General features: G+C 39.2%; 1 protein-coding gene across 1 annotated transcript in view; it reads right to left on the minus strand.

Moving 5' to 3' along the window:
* Positions 1 to 845: 845 nt before the first annotated feature.
* The window catches only part of Cnn3 (calponin 3), a 28,698-nt gene continuing 13,165 nt past the window's right edge, over positions 846 to 16,378 (minus strand). The window contains exons 2-7 of the mRNA XM_005327698.5: positions 7,263 to 7,384; positions 6,990 to 7,056; positions 5,649 to 5,786; positions 5,159 to 5,275; positions 3,233 to 3,379; positions 846 to 1,967 (exon numbers count right to left, since the gene is read on the minus strand). Of these exons, the coding sequence (XP_005327755.1) occupies positions 1,626 to 1,967; positions 3,233 to 3,379; positions 5,159 to 5,275; positions 5,649 to 5,786; positions 6,990 to 7,056; positions 7,263 to 7,384 (933 nt within the window). The 3' untranslated portion in view covers positions 846 to 1,625. The remainder of the gene's footprint in view (positions 1,968 to 3,232; positions 3,380 to 5,158; positions 5,276 to 5,648; positions 5,787 to 6,989; positions 7,057 to 7,262; positions 7,385 to 16,378) is intronic.

The raw sequence follows: 16,378 nt of genomic DNA on the forward strand, positions 1-16,378 counted from the left end.
CTGATTTAGTTGGCAGGGCAGGTAGGAAGATGTAGGGCTTCCTTCCCTTCCCTAAATGCCTCTTCAAAGATGACAAGAAACAGCCTGACCGATCAGGTCTATCTACATTAAATACAATTTTTTGTTGTTGTTGTTAGCACTGAGTTAATTTAGTTTAGAAGTCTCCTTTATGAAAGAGATTTGAAGAGCAGTTTCTCAGAAACATTAAACTTGGTCATTAAGAATTACAAGCAAGTAAACTTCACTTTTAAGGATTCATCAAAACATCCTCTCCTTATTTGCCTTAGCAAAAAATAGACAGGCACTTTTTACCCCCAAGCCTAACAACCAGTTCTATCAGAAGTCACTTGGCTGGGACAGTGTCAGAAAGTGTGAGTTTCCAATTTCCTTTAGTGACTATATTCTTGTCATTTTGACATTTCACTGTTGTCATGACAGAAGGTTTAGGTTTGACTATAAATCCTCAGTTATTATCGAACAACACATCCTGTTTCTGACCCAGAATGTTTCTTATTTTCCTTAGGATATAATAAAATTCCCCCCTGCCCCCATCATAATTTCTGAAGATGATTTTAAGATTATTCCAAGTTGAATTGAAGATGAAATTGCGCCTGCCAATCACAGTGAAATCAATAAGATCAGATACTTCCTGGCAGTCATTTGCTATGTGCAATGGTCAGGTCCCTTTATTTTTCTAAGCTTCATTCTCCTGAAGCACGGAGTGCAGTGTTATGTGGATTAACTAAAGTACCTTATCACAGCAGCTGGGAGAGAATATTTTTTCCCAAATTTAACTCTGCCTATCAGGAAGCTAGCCAGAAAATAATCAGCCTGTGGTTCATATGAATGTTCAAAAAAAATATTTATTTATAAAAAATACAATGGGATAAGTTTATGCTGAGAAATGCAGCAATAAATACAGTTGGAGAAAACAGAGCAACTCTACATTGATACATTGGCACAAATGAAGATTTTGCAACCGCACCACCCAGACCTAAATGTCTGCAGGCCATTTTCTTACATGCTCCTTTAGAAACACCACTCTGAAAAGATCTTGTCAGCTTAAAAAAGAGAATGAGTACACATATAATCACAAATGCACACTGATCATGACTTTATTTAAAAATTAGCAAACAATACTGTAGAAACAATGATATGTAAATTTCTAAAATGCTGCATCTTAGATTTAGTTGGCAAAGACCACATTTAGCAATAAGCATGAACTTAAGTCTTCCATGTAGAAACCAGATACACTAAACTGTAAAAAAAAAAAAAAGTTCCCTATTGTTTGAAAATACAGTAAGATTGTAAAAATGTATAGATCTTTAATAAAAGAACTGGCTGTACAAGAGTACTCCCCTTTCACAGTATTCCTTTTTACTTCATATGCAAGTTATTGGTTATGCTGTAGGATTTAATTGTTACAGCACTAAAAGGCAACTATTTAGGGAAGAGGCAGAAAAAGGAATGTATGTAAGGCAAGTTTTTTTGTTTTTTTTATTTATTTTTAAAAGTACAATAAGCATAATAGTGTTTTAGGAAGACAAGATAAAAATTACTCAAGGCTAGCTTGGTTCTCACTGAATAAAAACAATGGACTAAATACTGAACTCCTCCACGAGAATCTAGTAATCAATGCCTTGGTCACCATACTGGTAATCTCTGGGGTAGTCATCTTGATACTCGCCATGGTACTCATCTGGGTATTCTGCCTGATAATCACTATCACTGATTTCTGACCCATTTGTTCCTGTGCCTTGGCTTCCATTGTGAATGACAGGTTCTGTCGGAGCAGCACAGTATTTGGGATCATACACTTGCCGCCCAAGCCCATACACACTCATGCCTTTCTGGGAAGCAACTTTGTTGGTACCCATCTGTAGAGAAATTGTCGAGTTGTCCACTGGCTGTAATGTCAGCTTTTGATCGTAGATGTCTCTTCTGGTACCTGGTGCTAACATCCCCGCCTGGTAGCAGAACATAGTATTAAAAGTTGAAATGGCAACTAAAATCTATTCTTGTCAATATTTTATAAATTATGAAATTTAATTTGGTTCAGAGGTAAACCTAGCTTGCCAAACTAGATGTCAAATCACGATTTTATTGCCATATTCACTGCCTTTCAAATAAACTCAGACTGTCCTTTGAATCCTCGCTTTACTATACGATTGCTATTGGCCTCAACTAAGTTTACTTTTACTTTTAGTTTTAAGTTCTCATCTGCAAAATGGAAACAAGACTACCTACTCTGGGCCCAGGAGAGGATAAGACAAGCAGAATGTAAAATCAAAAGCATAATGCTGACACACCTCAAAGTCACATTTGATTGCGTACTATGACCACATACCCTGTCCAGCTTACCAATTTTTAGCATTTACAATTCATTCAACAAAAACTATGCTTCAGCAGACCTTGAGGACTTCAGTCTCTTCAAAAGGCTCTGGATCACAGAAAAGCCAAGCACTTCAAAACAGCTTGCCCCCATCTTTTTCAGGATAATATAACTCATATCTCAGTTTCCCATTTAGGTTAAGCACACACTTTCAGATGTAAAGTGGGTGAAAAAGCAAACACTTGAGTGGTAGCAATGAAAAACTGTGGTGGGACATGTATCATTTAGGGCAAGTAAGTCTCATCTTGGGGTCAGGGAGAGAGGATTTTGTTGCTTGTGGAATCATCTGAGGTGCTGTAATTTATTTTTAACAAGGAAGTACTTTATCTTGGATGTGGGGTTTGAATGCTGGTGTTTTCACTATGCTCCATTCCTATCTACTATTTTTACAAACTACTTTATTACTATTTTAGGAACTATTCAGCATTTCATAGGAATGCTAATTAAATAGCACTTAGTAGAAAGAACATCAGGTAATTTTATCTATCAACTTAAAAGGGACCCTTTAAAAACAAAACAAAAGGCCAGCACTTAAATGAGCAATCTTTTACAAGGATTTTTGAGCAAGAACTCTAATAAACATAACTTTTTTTTTTTTCCTGGTTAGGTAGAAAGGTTGGTGTTTTAATTGCCAACAAAAAACATAAGCCAGACCATATTTTCTTTTCTGTTGTAAAAGCCCTTTATGTTGCTTTCCCAGCAAAATCTACTTTCTTGATGCATATACTCTAAATATACCAAATATATCTACTTTGAGCTTTTAGTTACTAAGGCAAGTTCTCAAATAAAATAACCCTTTTTTTTTACTCTTTGCTATAAGTATTAAAAGTTATTGCTTACCTGGCTGGCTCCTTTGTTGGTGCCCATCTGGAGACTGATTGTGGTCTGGTCAAAAGGTTTGTCAGTTTGCATTTTGGGATCATAAAGGTGCCTCCTAGTCCCATAGGCTGTCATGCCTGCCTGACTGGCACATTTGTTGGTCCCCATCTTTTAAATTAAAAATAAAATTAGTTATCAGAAGTCATCAATATGAACACAAAACTCTGTGGTACTAAAAAGATGGAAAGTGGACTGGGGGGTGTAGCTCAGTAATAGAAGTGCATGCTTAATATGTAAAGGATCCTGGATTAAATCCCCCCCCCACACACACATACACACACAATGATGAAAGGGTACAACTGATGAGCTTTTGAGCCTAGTCTCTGGTCAAGTAGATACAAACTCTCCTTTATGCTTTTGCAAATAAATTTCAAATAATTTTAAAAAGAAAGTTTTCAAAAAATTCATAGTATCTAGAAACTCATAGCATAACCATAAACTTGCACAAATGAAAACACTGAAGGATGTATGCTATTAAAATGGCAAAATGACAAATTCCTCCTATTCTCTGTAGCACAGATAACCAAATTAAGTGGTATCTGCTTTAGTCACAGAAGCAGACAAAAGGCCAGGCAATATGCCTTCCTACTTTAGCTATGGTTTACATAAAATGGAAAGGCAAATGCCAGTCATTGTCTCTGGGAGCTTAACAAGTACTTCTTTAAGTTTCAAAACTGCCAACGTTTTCATGGGAAAGGGATCACATTTTATTCCTTCAACTCTCATACGCTAGCCAGAGCAGGAAAGAGGCAGAATGAGGAATCCTAACTCTACCAAGTTCGGAGGAACAATAATTAACTTCTCCCCATAGACTATATGACTTCAGGACCAACCAGTACACCCTGTTCTACTGGCTGGAAACAAGTTTCTACCGCCCCCCTGCTCACCTTAAAAATAATACTGAATAAAGAAAACCTTTATCACTGAAAGTAAAACCCATTCATTAGAAAAGATTCAGAAAATATATATTAGCAAAACGGAAAAGGAAAAAAATATTATTGTAATTATAGCAAATTACATTTGCTATAATTTGTGAATGAACTTTTAGCTTTTCTAAAAAAAAAGGCAGGGAGGTGTCTGTGTATGTATCTGTATCGATGCATACAATAAGCACACACATTTACATACAAGAATATACATGCATACTTTTTAATTAAAAAAAGCCACACTGATCATAGTATTTTATAACCTAATTTCTTTTCCTTAGGCTATTTGTCAAACACAAGTGTATTTTTACATTACAAGTTCCTTTATGGAGTTATAATTTAACCTACTATTATACTATTTAGAAATTGAGGTTCCAATTTCCCAACACTTATATAATTATGTATTTTATAAAACTAAATGCACCTCACATAGATTCAATTGGGCAGTGCATTCAGCAGGTATGAGAGAGTGAAGCCCATAGTACTTAGGCAATGATGTTTCTGTGACACTTAGGGGACAACGTGATGAGAAAAAGAGACATCTTAACCAAGTATTTACCAAGAATTAACCAATAACAGGGCTTAGTTGCTGTATGCTTTACTAGGGTAAATAAATGACTCTGGCATTAAGGTTTTGTAAAATTGCTTCATTGGGCTGATAATATTTAGGAATTTAAAAAGTACATTTTCTTAAAAATAATATGATCAGGAAAAAAATTCTTTTCCTGGAGACACCATTTTCAAGTCAGATGACATACCTTAAAGTTTCTTTAAAAACCATCATCACTGTCTCATAGACTTTAAAGAGATATAAATCGTTTACACACATTACATCCCAGAAATCCACATTATAGTACTTCTATCTAGGCTTTACTTATGAGAGATTTAACTTTTTGCACGGCAAGGATTAATGGCATTGAACAAGTAAGTAACTGAAAAGCCCCAACACCACTTCACTTACCTGCAAACCAATCACACTCTGGCCAGCCTTTAACTTCCCTTCATCAAAACGCCTTGTTTGTTTTTCTGCATACTTAACTCCAATGTCAATGGATGTATGGAATCCTTTTGTTTTAGCCTAGGCAGAAATATAGTACTGAGAAGCAACACTCAGATGTTTTGCTGGCAATGTTATATAGAAATGATGTGTCTTACATTTTACAAAAAATGATATGTCCACAGACACAGGCTTCATTTTTGTGAGACCAAACCGAAGGTGAGAAACATATGTAAGACTATTCAGCTGCACTGTCCCCTCTGATCCCCAAGGGCTCTAATTAACCTATCTAGTACAAGGCAGCTGATGTCAGCAGCATTCCATAAAGCTAACAGTTACAGAAGAGACAGCCCCTCTCCACCTGGTCTGAACCCCCAGGGAGTACAATGATGCAATTCATCACCCATGTATGGTGGATTCTTTTTTAAATGAATCATGAAAGTCATGTACGTACCAGACCTGCTAAAGCCACCAGTGTAGTCTGAACCTGGGTCATGTTTCCATTCTCAAAAAGATCATTTGCTTCAAAAATGTCATGTGGCTTCATACCATATGCCTGAATAGCTTTAATAAAGTTGCCAATATTCTCCAACTACAAAGAAGAAGAGTAAGATATCTTTTAGAACTAAATTTTAACATTTTAAGAATCCTGTTATTGCCAGGTACAATAGCTCACTCCTGTAATCCCAGCTACTCAGGAGGTTGAGGCACTTGGTGAGACATTGTCTCTAAATAAATTAAAACGGCTGGGGATATAACTCATTGGTACAGCAGTTGCCTAGCATACACATGGCCCTGTGTTCAATAACCAGCAAGAAGGAAGGAAGGAAGGAAGGAAAGGAAGGAAGGAAAGGAAGGAAGGAAAGGAAGGGAAGGAAGGGAAGGAAGGGAAGGAAGGGAAGGAAGGGAAGGAAGGGAGGAAGGAAGGAAGGAAGGAAGGAAGGAAGGAAGGAAATCCTAAGTCTATGACTAGTTAGAAGATGCCAGACAGAAAGCTACTTGGCAAGTATTCTTAACCACATACATACTAAGCATAGTGTTTTCGCTCTCGCACTCTGGAAAAGGAGTTATATAATGTTTTAATATTTTTAAGGCTTCTAATGGCAAAATCTTCCTTACATATTTTTAAGACTTCTGTCAAAGCTATCCAGACCTGGAATTTTCTTTGTCAAAAGTTACATAATGCCAGGTATGGTGGCACGTACCTGTACTAAGTGGTTCAGGAGGCTGAGTCCCTAAGCAACTTAGTGAGACCCTGTCTCAAAATAAAAAGGGCTAGGGATGTGGCTCAGTGGTTAAGCACCCCTAGAGTCAATCCCTGGTACCAATCAATCAATCAATATGGCTACTAATCTCCTGTTCTCTCATCTCAAAACATACACAGATCAAATAAATTTCCACTGTTACATGTACATTCATGAGCTGAGATCATGTCTGACACAGTATTCTGTAGTCAATCAGTAGTCATGTTAAATGCTTTGCTTTCTCCTTCACTCATTCTTAAGGTCTAGATTATATTTCTCTGTGTAAGTTGTGTCAATTCCTTTCTAAATGCATACACATTGAATATAGGAAAACATCTAGGCTAAACATCTACTGATATTAGAACCACTTCAATAAGTAATTATGGAAACCCTTATTTAAACTGCATAAATAAATACAGCCACATGAATAAATTTCTGCTAATATCTCTATTTAAAATTGTAATAAAAAAAACAAAACAAAAAAACCTTGAAGTTTTCCTCTACATAAAGAGAAACCAACCAGGACAAGAGAGCGCTAGTTTGACTGTTACCTGAGGCCAATTTAACGAGGACTCGTTGACCTTCTTCACGGAGCCTGGCTGTAGCTTGTTTATAAGTCTAGAAACAAAAATATAAGTCACCTTACTAGCCACACATAAACAAGGACTGAAATATTACACTGGCTCCCTTAATATCAGAAAAGCAAAAACATTAAACACATTCACAGAATAACAAGATTTGACACCCTGGACCAGGAAGCAGGGTCAGACCGAAGCCTGCAGAAAGGACCAGAGGAGAAGTGGACTCCTGGAGGTCTAACTTACTCGCAGAGTATGATGCCATCCTTTAGGCCCAGCTGGAAGTTGGTGCCAATGCTCATGCCTGTCACCTCTTCTATCCAATTGCGAAGATCCTCTTCCGCCTGGTGATCATACTTGGAAGCAATCTGAAATACATGTGAACTAACTTCAGAACAACATCTCCACAGCATCACAGACTGCTGACTCACAATGTGCTCTGCTTTCCTTCATTACCCATCAAGACCACATCTGTGACAGGCAGTAAATTACACTCTATTTAGAGTTCATTGGTGAACTTAATCAACGGTTACAGCTTCAGGAACTAAGCACAAATTGTGAAGACAGTATGATACAAAAATTTGAAGAGCAAGCACATATAGAGAAGCTGGGGCTGAGAGCAGAAAAAGATCCATCAAGATAAAACAGTCCCATTCAAGATGCAGGGCAAATGACAAAAGTGACAAAGATTTAATAGTGTGGTACAATATGGCATCGACCATGGCTTAAACTTTAAGTCATTAATCATCATATTCCCAAAAAGGAAAAACAGATGGGAGAGGATTCTGATGCATGCAGCTATTTCACATAGCAACTCAGCTGGCTGAAGCATATCATTCCAATCACTGTGTTGCCTGGAAAGTACTGGTGTTTGCCTTCTATTCAACCAAATACTTGCTGCACACTACATACACACACTTTCTTCAGTACTAACTGTACTATGATATTTAAATTCTGTTAGCGTAGTTAATCTCTGTCCTATTAGACTCCTCGCAGGAAGGCAAAGCATTTAATTCACTTTTAGTACCCAGCACAGTGCCATGACACTCAAACATTTATTAAAACTAAAGAAAAATGGTTAACTTTTACAATAACGTCAACTTACAAACGCAGACACTATGGTATTATTACACATGCTAAAACTACCTGCTAAGCACAGATTTTAAAAGATCCCTTCATAATAAGAATACTACAGAACTCAAATTTTAAAAAAATAAATTTTATGAAAAAAAATCACATACTCAGGTTCTTAAGCTATTCTTGTCCTACAGGCTGTCCTAGAGGCTGGTCAATGAGTTATTAGGAAGAACACAGCAGGGGACAAGGAAAGATCATGTATCATTTGTCTCCATTCAGCACAGGCAAAAGTGCCAACTACACACACATAGGTGAAGCCCAAGGGGACAGAGTTCATGGGGGAGTCAACTGCAGCATTGCTGGAAATGGAAATGAACAGAAGAAATGTTTGCTGTCCGTAAAACATGATTAGGTTGGATTACTGAACGAAATGGCACCATGACATTTGGTCACGAGGAGGCCCTTCCAGCCCCAGTTTAACAAGTCACGCAATAACCACGCACAACTGAAGGAAGTGCTTAGTTAGGCTCCTGGTGCCAGAGCGCAAAACTGGAGGCTACTCTCAGGTTCTTTTCAAATGTGAGAATTATGGTCAGCAGGAGCAGGATGGACGTTAAGCAGGTGGCCAGCTTACTTTCAAGTCACCCAACAGTGAAAACCAGCACTGAGTCTTAAACTATGTGCCTTCACAGGCCCTGGAATGTTATTAGACTACACCTGAGGTTTTCAGTGATACTCTCTCCATCCCGCACCATCAAGAATGAGGTTCTACTCTTGAGATAGAGAGGAAATGACTTCACTAATCAATGTTATTTAGAGCCAGTTCTTTATCCCCTATACAACTCACTCCCCCAAATGAGAGAAGTGACTGTACAGTAGAATGAATAATTTAAACTGTAGATTTACTTAACCAGGAGTACAAAAGGAAACCCAACAAGTTGGTATCCCCCCCCCCTTTTTGGGGCAGTACTGGGGATTAAACCCAGGGCCTTTCACAACCAGGCCAGTGCTCTACCTCTGAGTTATAATCTCAGCCCTTTCTATTTTGGGGGACAGGGTCTCACTAAATTGCCCACGCTGGCCTCAAACTTGCAATCCTCCTGCTTCAACCTTCTGAGCAGCTGGGATTATAGGCATGTTTCACCAAGCCCAGAAAGTTTATATTTTCATACTGATATAACTAACACTGCAATTTGCATGAATCAAATATTCCCTGGAAGTTAGTTTATAGAAGAGTGCTCAGACACAATGCAAAGCTACCTAACGTGTGGCATTATTCCTGCCCCCTTCATATCTTCATTCCCTGAAAAACACTTGTATTTTTAAAATTTTGCGCCAGTTTGGGTTAAGTTGACCTCTGGATGGGGGATCAACAAAGGGAAGACAGGCATGACTTTGCCAGAGATATACCTCGTCTCTGGTAAAGAGGAAGCAATCACAGATAAATATTCTTGGATAATTTATCTCCTCCAACATATCGAACAAATTCACTTATGTTATGGTACCTTTAGAAAATGGAATAGATATTAAGTTGTAGACAAACTTTTAACTCTTGACTATATTCACACCAGAGTATTGTTCTAGGTGGAGAAAAACTCTCCATATAAACAAGAGGCACAGACAGAAGGGGACAGGCAAAGACAAGAAGGAGAAGCCAGTACTCCTTAAGCACTAGCTACAGAAGGCAAACTCTGATTGTAAGTTGATTTATTTGAATAGTGAAGGAGGCACTCTCAACTAGGAGATGATCTGAAGAAAAGATATAATATGGTAGGGTGAGGAATTCTGCCTTGATGCCAGCTGTCTTTGCTATGTCTAACTTTGGATCCAATTCCTGGCTATCTGATAGGAAGGCTGAATTCAATGAGTCCACCAAATCCCTTCCTTACTCTAGCTATCTACACAATTTGGTCAATCATCAAAAATTGTAAGGAGCCATGCATGGTGGCACATGCCTATAATCCCAGCCTCAGGAGGCAGAGGCAGGAGGATGATAAGTTCAAAGCCAACCTCAGCCAACTCAGCAAGGCCCTAAGCAGCTTGGTGAGACCCTGTCTAAATAAGAAATAAATAAGCACTGGAGGTGTCGCTCAGTGATTAAGCACCCCCGGTTCAATCCCCTTTACCAAAAAAAGAAAATGAAAATTTTGTGAAGAATTATTCTGTTTTTCAAATATAGAAAAATAAAAGTATGTGGCAAGTTTTGTTTTTTTTAATCATGATGGTTTGTATACCAAATAAGGCCAATGTTATTTAACCAGAAAAAAATGTATAAAAAGCATATTTATATTCCCTTTGTTTAAAATGTATCCAACAGATTTGGTACCATGCCCCAAACCACAAAGTGATTACAGACCTGACTCCTAGATCTCAGTGAGAAATTTCCATCTTGCCTTCACAGTTCTCCTCAAGGGAAATACAAAAAAATCAAGTGATGGAGTCAAATGGACCTGCTTCACATCTCAGCCTTAACAATAATGAGTTGTGGAGTGGGGGCTCTGGCAGGTGATTCTGACTCTGACACCCGCTACAACAGCATATGCACAGAAGCAATTCCCAAGTACATCCATGCAAAGCTTGATGCCTGATAAACTAAAACTCAAAACTAGGATTGCATCAGGTTCATAGTACTGTTGGTTTTGACTCACAGTTTCCCTTTAACCAAAGGAGTAACAAAGATTTTTTTCACTCAAGTACCACTAATATTTTTCTAAAAAGTGGAGATTCCTACAGTCAACCTAGCTAAATACTATTGCCCATTAAAATCAAGGGACTGAAGACAATAAAAAAGTAAGCCTTGAGTAGGGTATGGGGCACACACTTATAATTCCAGCTACATAGGAAGCCTGGGGCAGGAGGATCACAATTTCAAGGCCAGCCTGGGCAATTTATTGAAACCCATCTCAAAATTTAAAAAGGATGGCAATATAACTGAGTGGTGAAGCACTTCCCTAGCATGTGGGAGGCCCTGGATTCAATTCCCAGTATTAGGGGGTAAAAAGGTAAGCTTGGGCTAAGAAAATTTATTCACTAGTTACATCTAAAAAGCTTTCCTATTTCTGAAGATAGGGCAGAAAATGATGGTATTTTCTTCCTGTAACAACAACAACAACAACAACAACAAAAATGTTAGTTTTAACAATCTTACACTCATAGCTCATGGAAATTTCACTCTAATTGTTTTTGAATGGAAAAAAGTCACCCTTTGAGCTGTTTATTTTCATTATTCTTCAAGATTTATTTTACCTAAAGTTCTAAAGCTTCCAGCCCGAGTCCAAGCAACAAGTCCACATCGGCCCCTTTGTTTATGTGCCCACTTTTCCTTCACAAGTTCTCCACAGAGGTGCCTCCCAACCCTTTTCATCTCAAAGTGTGCTGCACATGTGTGCTGAAGGCTCCTCACTGCCGCTCCCCCACCTCCTCTTATCAAACACCCTCAAGACCAAGAAGGTGAAAACCAAGGGAAAGGCCTCAGAGCACTGGATGGGTTGACCATCCTCCCTGTCACTCAGCGCTAGCCTCTTCTGCTCTCACTCCGGTGGCAGTGCCAACTGTCCTTCCTACTCTTCCTGAGGCTTCAGGAGGTCCTGGGCTCACCCCAGGGGGCTTCTGGTTTCCTCACAGCCTCTGCAGTTTGCTCTCTCAGGATGGCACCAGTCTGGAGTCATGCTTCAGTTCAAATGCAAACCAGCCATTTCCAGTTGCCTGGCCTTTCTTTAGACCTCCCTCACTTAATCTTTAAGAGCTCTAAAACAACATTAATTTTTAAAGAAAATTAAACAGCTCATAAGAATGTAGAGCAGGCATTCTCAGCCAGCTTAACTTGGGGGTGATACTGACCCTAAATGTGGCCCCAAACTGGTCCTTGTGGATGGTGAAAAGAAAATCAGATTTTTTAAAAAGCTTGGCACCCTCCAAATAAAGGAATATTATTTCTTTGTGTTAAATCTGGCAGGGCTGGGAGGCAACTGGGGAAAAGATCTAAATTATGAATTACTCCTGGGGACAGTGATAATGAAAACAAGGATAAGAAAACATTAAGAATAATTAAAATGTACTGGTCTCTCTTCTCTTGGTATCCTTTGGCCACGTCTTCCTGACCATGGATATTTTCTATAGCTCATCGCATATTAAACAGCACGGGCGTAAGATCCTCTTCAAAAACACAAGTCCCAAGGGCTTGTACTTCCTGATAGTAGGAGACACACCAGATCCCTGGTTACTAAGAAACAGTCTTCCTGGCACTAAAGGGCAAGTTTCCTTCTCAGAATCCTCAAAAAGGGAGACACATTAAAGGGGAGAAACTAAGTAACTAAGTTTCAAAAATATCTCAACTACAAATTAAAAAAAAAAAAAAATATTTCAACAACTGACCCGAAACCACGACTCTTTTTGGTGCTTCTTGGTCTAAGTAGAAAGCATTCAATGAAAATGCCATTCAGTAAAAAGATGGCTGGCATAAGGCAGGGTGATGATTCTCATGTACAAGAACTGTCTGACGGCCTCACTCATACTCAGGAACATTCTAGAGTGGACTGAACAATTAACACTACTTATCATATATCCACCATAGGGAACTGTTCCAGGATCCCAGTGGACTCCAAAATCCATGGATGCTGAGGTCTTTTAAATAAAAGGGCACAGTGTTTACATATAAACTATGCATACCCTGTATATTTGAATCATCTCTAAATTACTATAGAACTTAACATAATGCAAATGCTATGCACATTTGGCATACTGTATGGTTTAGCAAACATCAAGGAAAAAAAGGCATGTACATGTTTTGTATAGACACAATCTTTTCCCTAAGTATTTTGGATTTGTGCTTGGTTGAATTCACAAACAAAGCACCCATGGATATGGAGGGTCAACCTGTATATTCCTTTTCACTGTGTATTCTTATCAAAGAGCTTATTAAAACCTAGAATCACAATTCCAGGTTACTGTCTCTGATGATTACAATACAGTCTCGCAATCTCATGAGACAGCCTGGTTTTGAGTCACTAGGATCAGTCAGCATTTTCCCAACCTTTCTAAATAAAATTCCCCTCAATTTCAGCATCTTTCTAGTGTCTCCTGGATTCTTCTTGCAACATCTCTCTCCATTACTAATTCTTTCTGTCCTTCATTCATTCAAATGGCTAGTACATACAAGGCATGGTTCAAAGGCAAAGCTCCTGCCCTGAAAGTTTCCATTTTATAAAAGAGATAAAGAAGGTATGTTTAAAAAAATTTGAAAAAATAAAGATATTTAAAATAAAGGGAGAAGAGGATAATGCAGGCTAAAATAGGAACAATCTCAAACTAGGTAACAAATAGATTTCCACCTCAATATCAGATTCCCCTTGCCATCCTTTTTATTATCACTTGTCATTCTTACTGCAAGGACAAAGGACAAGCTTTAACATTTCTCACCTACTTAAATATCTCCCACAATAGATCTTATAAACCTTTGCTTTAGGGAAAGGGGGATGTGGTCTTGTTAACTTGCCCAGGCTGGCCTGGAACTTGAACTCACAATCCTCCTGCCTCAGCCTTCAGAGTAGCTGGGATTACAGGCATATATCAGGCCACCAGGCCCTTTGAAATATTTTTAGGTGTTCTCACTGGGGCTACAACAGACTAAAGATCACATGTTGAAGTCAGATTTCAAAAATCTGTGTTCCCAATTCCATCGAGACCAAAGTGAGTAACTTAACCCTGGTCACCCTATTTCCACCCAGGGGAAAAACAGTGATCATCCCTCCAGGGCCACTACAGGTAAAGGAGCCTATCCCAGCATGTGACACATCTCAGAATTAATACCCTCCCCTTATATTAGCTTAAGAACAGAGGCACAAAGCTTTCTGTTAATGAAATCCCACTACAACCAGTTTACTTTATTGTCTACAATCAAACAGACAAGCTCAGCTGGGATGCTGGTCTTCTCTACGGTGCAGTCCCATGGTCCTTCTGGATGCTCCTGCCTGCTTCTCTGTCTTTGCTTGAACTCTCCTCTCAACTGTCTTGGCATCCCCCACCCCACCACCACCCCCTCTCCCCACCCCCATAGCTGGGGATTAAACCTAGGGCTTTGCCCATGCTCAGCAAGCCTCCTGCCACTGAATATACACCCAGTCTCTCTACTTAGAATGTCTTTGCATCCCAAATTCTCATTTTTTAAAGATTGTTGCTCATGAAAAGGATGAACTCTTTGTTAAAAGCAGTTTTAAATCTTACAGGGAGTGAGAGTAGGCATTCTATAGGAAAATCACTTTACATTTGGGACAATGTCAGGAGAGACAGCATATGCATTTCTCATAGTTACTACAGGATCCTAGTCATTCTCTGGTGTGAACATGCTAAAGATATTTGAAAGCCACAGAAAATTCTGCTTATGGCAGGTAAACAAGAGTGAAGCTAAGAGCACCTTAGAGTCAGGCCTTTTCTTCAAAGGCATAGCACAACTTCACATCAAGGTATCTGCACATGGCACCAGCATGATTGTTTTCCTCTAAATACACAAAGTCAGTGTATTAGTCAGCTTTCTGTCACTATAACAAAATACTTGATTAAAAAAAGGAGGAAAGATTTATCGTGGCTCCCAGTTTCACAGGTTCTAGTCCACAGCCACTGGGCCCTGTTGCCTTTGGGCCTGTGACAAGGCAGAACCTATTGATGGGGAACACAGTGGTGAAAAGTGCTCACTGGGAAGGGAGAGAGACACCAAGGGACCAGCATCCCAACAAACCCTTTAAGGACACACTCATACTGACACAACTTTCTTCCATTGGGCCCCACTTTCTTAAAGTTCCACCACCTACCAATAATTTCACAGGCTGGTAACCAAGCCTTTAGCACGTGAGAATTCTGGGGGACAGTCCAGCTCCAACCTATTACAGGCAAGCAACTATAAAACACCTGATGTACAAACACTTGAAGCTTACAAGAGGTTAAAGTTTTAAAGTAATCTAAAAGGAAGGCTGGTGCAATGCCTAAAACAAATATTTTTTAAAAGTAGGAAAAATGCAAAACAAGGTCAACTTTTGTCTTCTCTCTCTAGAAAATAACCTTCAGACTATGAAGCTGAGAACCTACACTGTCTAAAGTGAATTTTGAACATTCAACTCTAAACAAAGAGGTAATAAGTATGGAGGAAATAAGTCTTCTGAATTCCCAGAAGACTATTAGAAATAGTTATAGGATGTGAATGTTGAACAGCTCACTGCAAGGAATCCTGGTAAAGAGCTATCACAAGAACCTAAGAGGGACTTGTTCCCTCTCTACCCCAAAAGCAAGGGTCTCTAGTACAGGCAGGAAAAGAGCCTAGCTGACCTGGAGCAGACTCCTTGGGTGGGGGAATGGGGAGGGGCAAGTGAACAGCAGACACCACCAGCAGCCAGCAAGGCACACAGAGCATGCCCAAGAACACCTGCCCATGTCCTGTCTTTGAAGTTCGGACGGGTACTTGTGTACTGTTTCCCCCCTCCACCAAAAAGCAGTGAACAGGTATGTTAGATCTGTTCTCTTCTGTCTTGTTAACTAATGATTTGGAAACTCTGGGGTATAATTAGTAAACATAAACTGGGAATCAGAAAGATCTTTAATGTAATAAATTATTCGAGATATATGTAAAATCCTGCCCATGCCTGTGCACAATGGGTACTCTCTAAGTGAGTTTTTACCCACTGATAGGGTCACCTGACTAGGGAAATGCCTCAGACTCAAAAGAGCTATCTCCTTACAGAAAGAAATCTGCATTTGAATGCTACTGACATCACATCTTCTTGATCTGCCAATCTAGTAATCTTAGATGGATCAATAAGGACACATTTGTTTCACTCTCTGATAAGAGTCTCTTATGTTTACTGCACTCCTCCAGCCCAGCATAGCAGTCCTCACAGAAGTCGGATCCTTCAGAAACACCAGGTCCACTGAGCTATGTTGAGGTAGGAAGAGCTTGAAGTGATATGGACCAGGGGGGCCTGGTTTTAGGTCTGTTCTCTTCTGTTCTGGTAACTAATGATTTGGAAACTCTGGGGTATAATTACTAATCATAAAGAACCTGGGAATCAGAAAGATCTTTAGTATAATAAATTATTCAAGATATATGTAAAATCCTGCCCCCAAGTTTTAGAAGTAGCTATGTGTTATGGGTTGGATCTGGATTGTCCCTCAAAGGCTCATGTGTTGAAGGCTTGGTCCCCAAAAGCAGCAATGTTCAGAGATGGAGTTTGGGGGGAAATGACTGGATCATGAGGGCTCTAACCTCCTCAGTGGCTTAATAATTTGATTGCATTGAT

The sequence above is a fragment of the Ictidomys tridecemlineatus genome, chromosome 11 (assembly GCF_052094955.1).
Source record: "Ictidomys tridecemlineatus isolate mIctTri1 chromosome 11, mIctTri1.hap1, whole genome shotgun sequence".
Classification (NCBI taxonomy): domain Eukaryota; kingdom Metazoa; phylum Chordata; class Mammalia; order Rodentia; family Sciuridae; genus Ictidomys; species Ictidomys tridecemlineatus.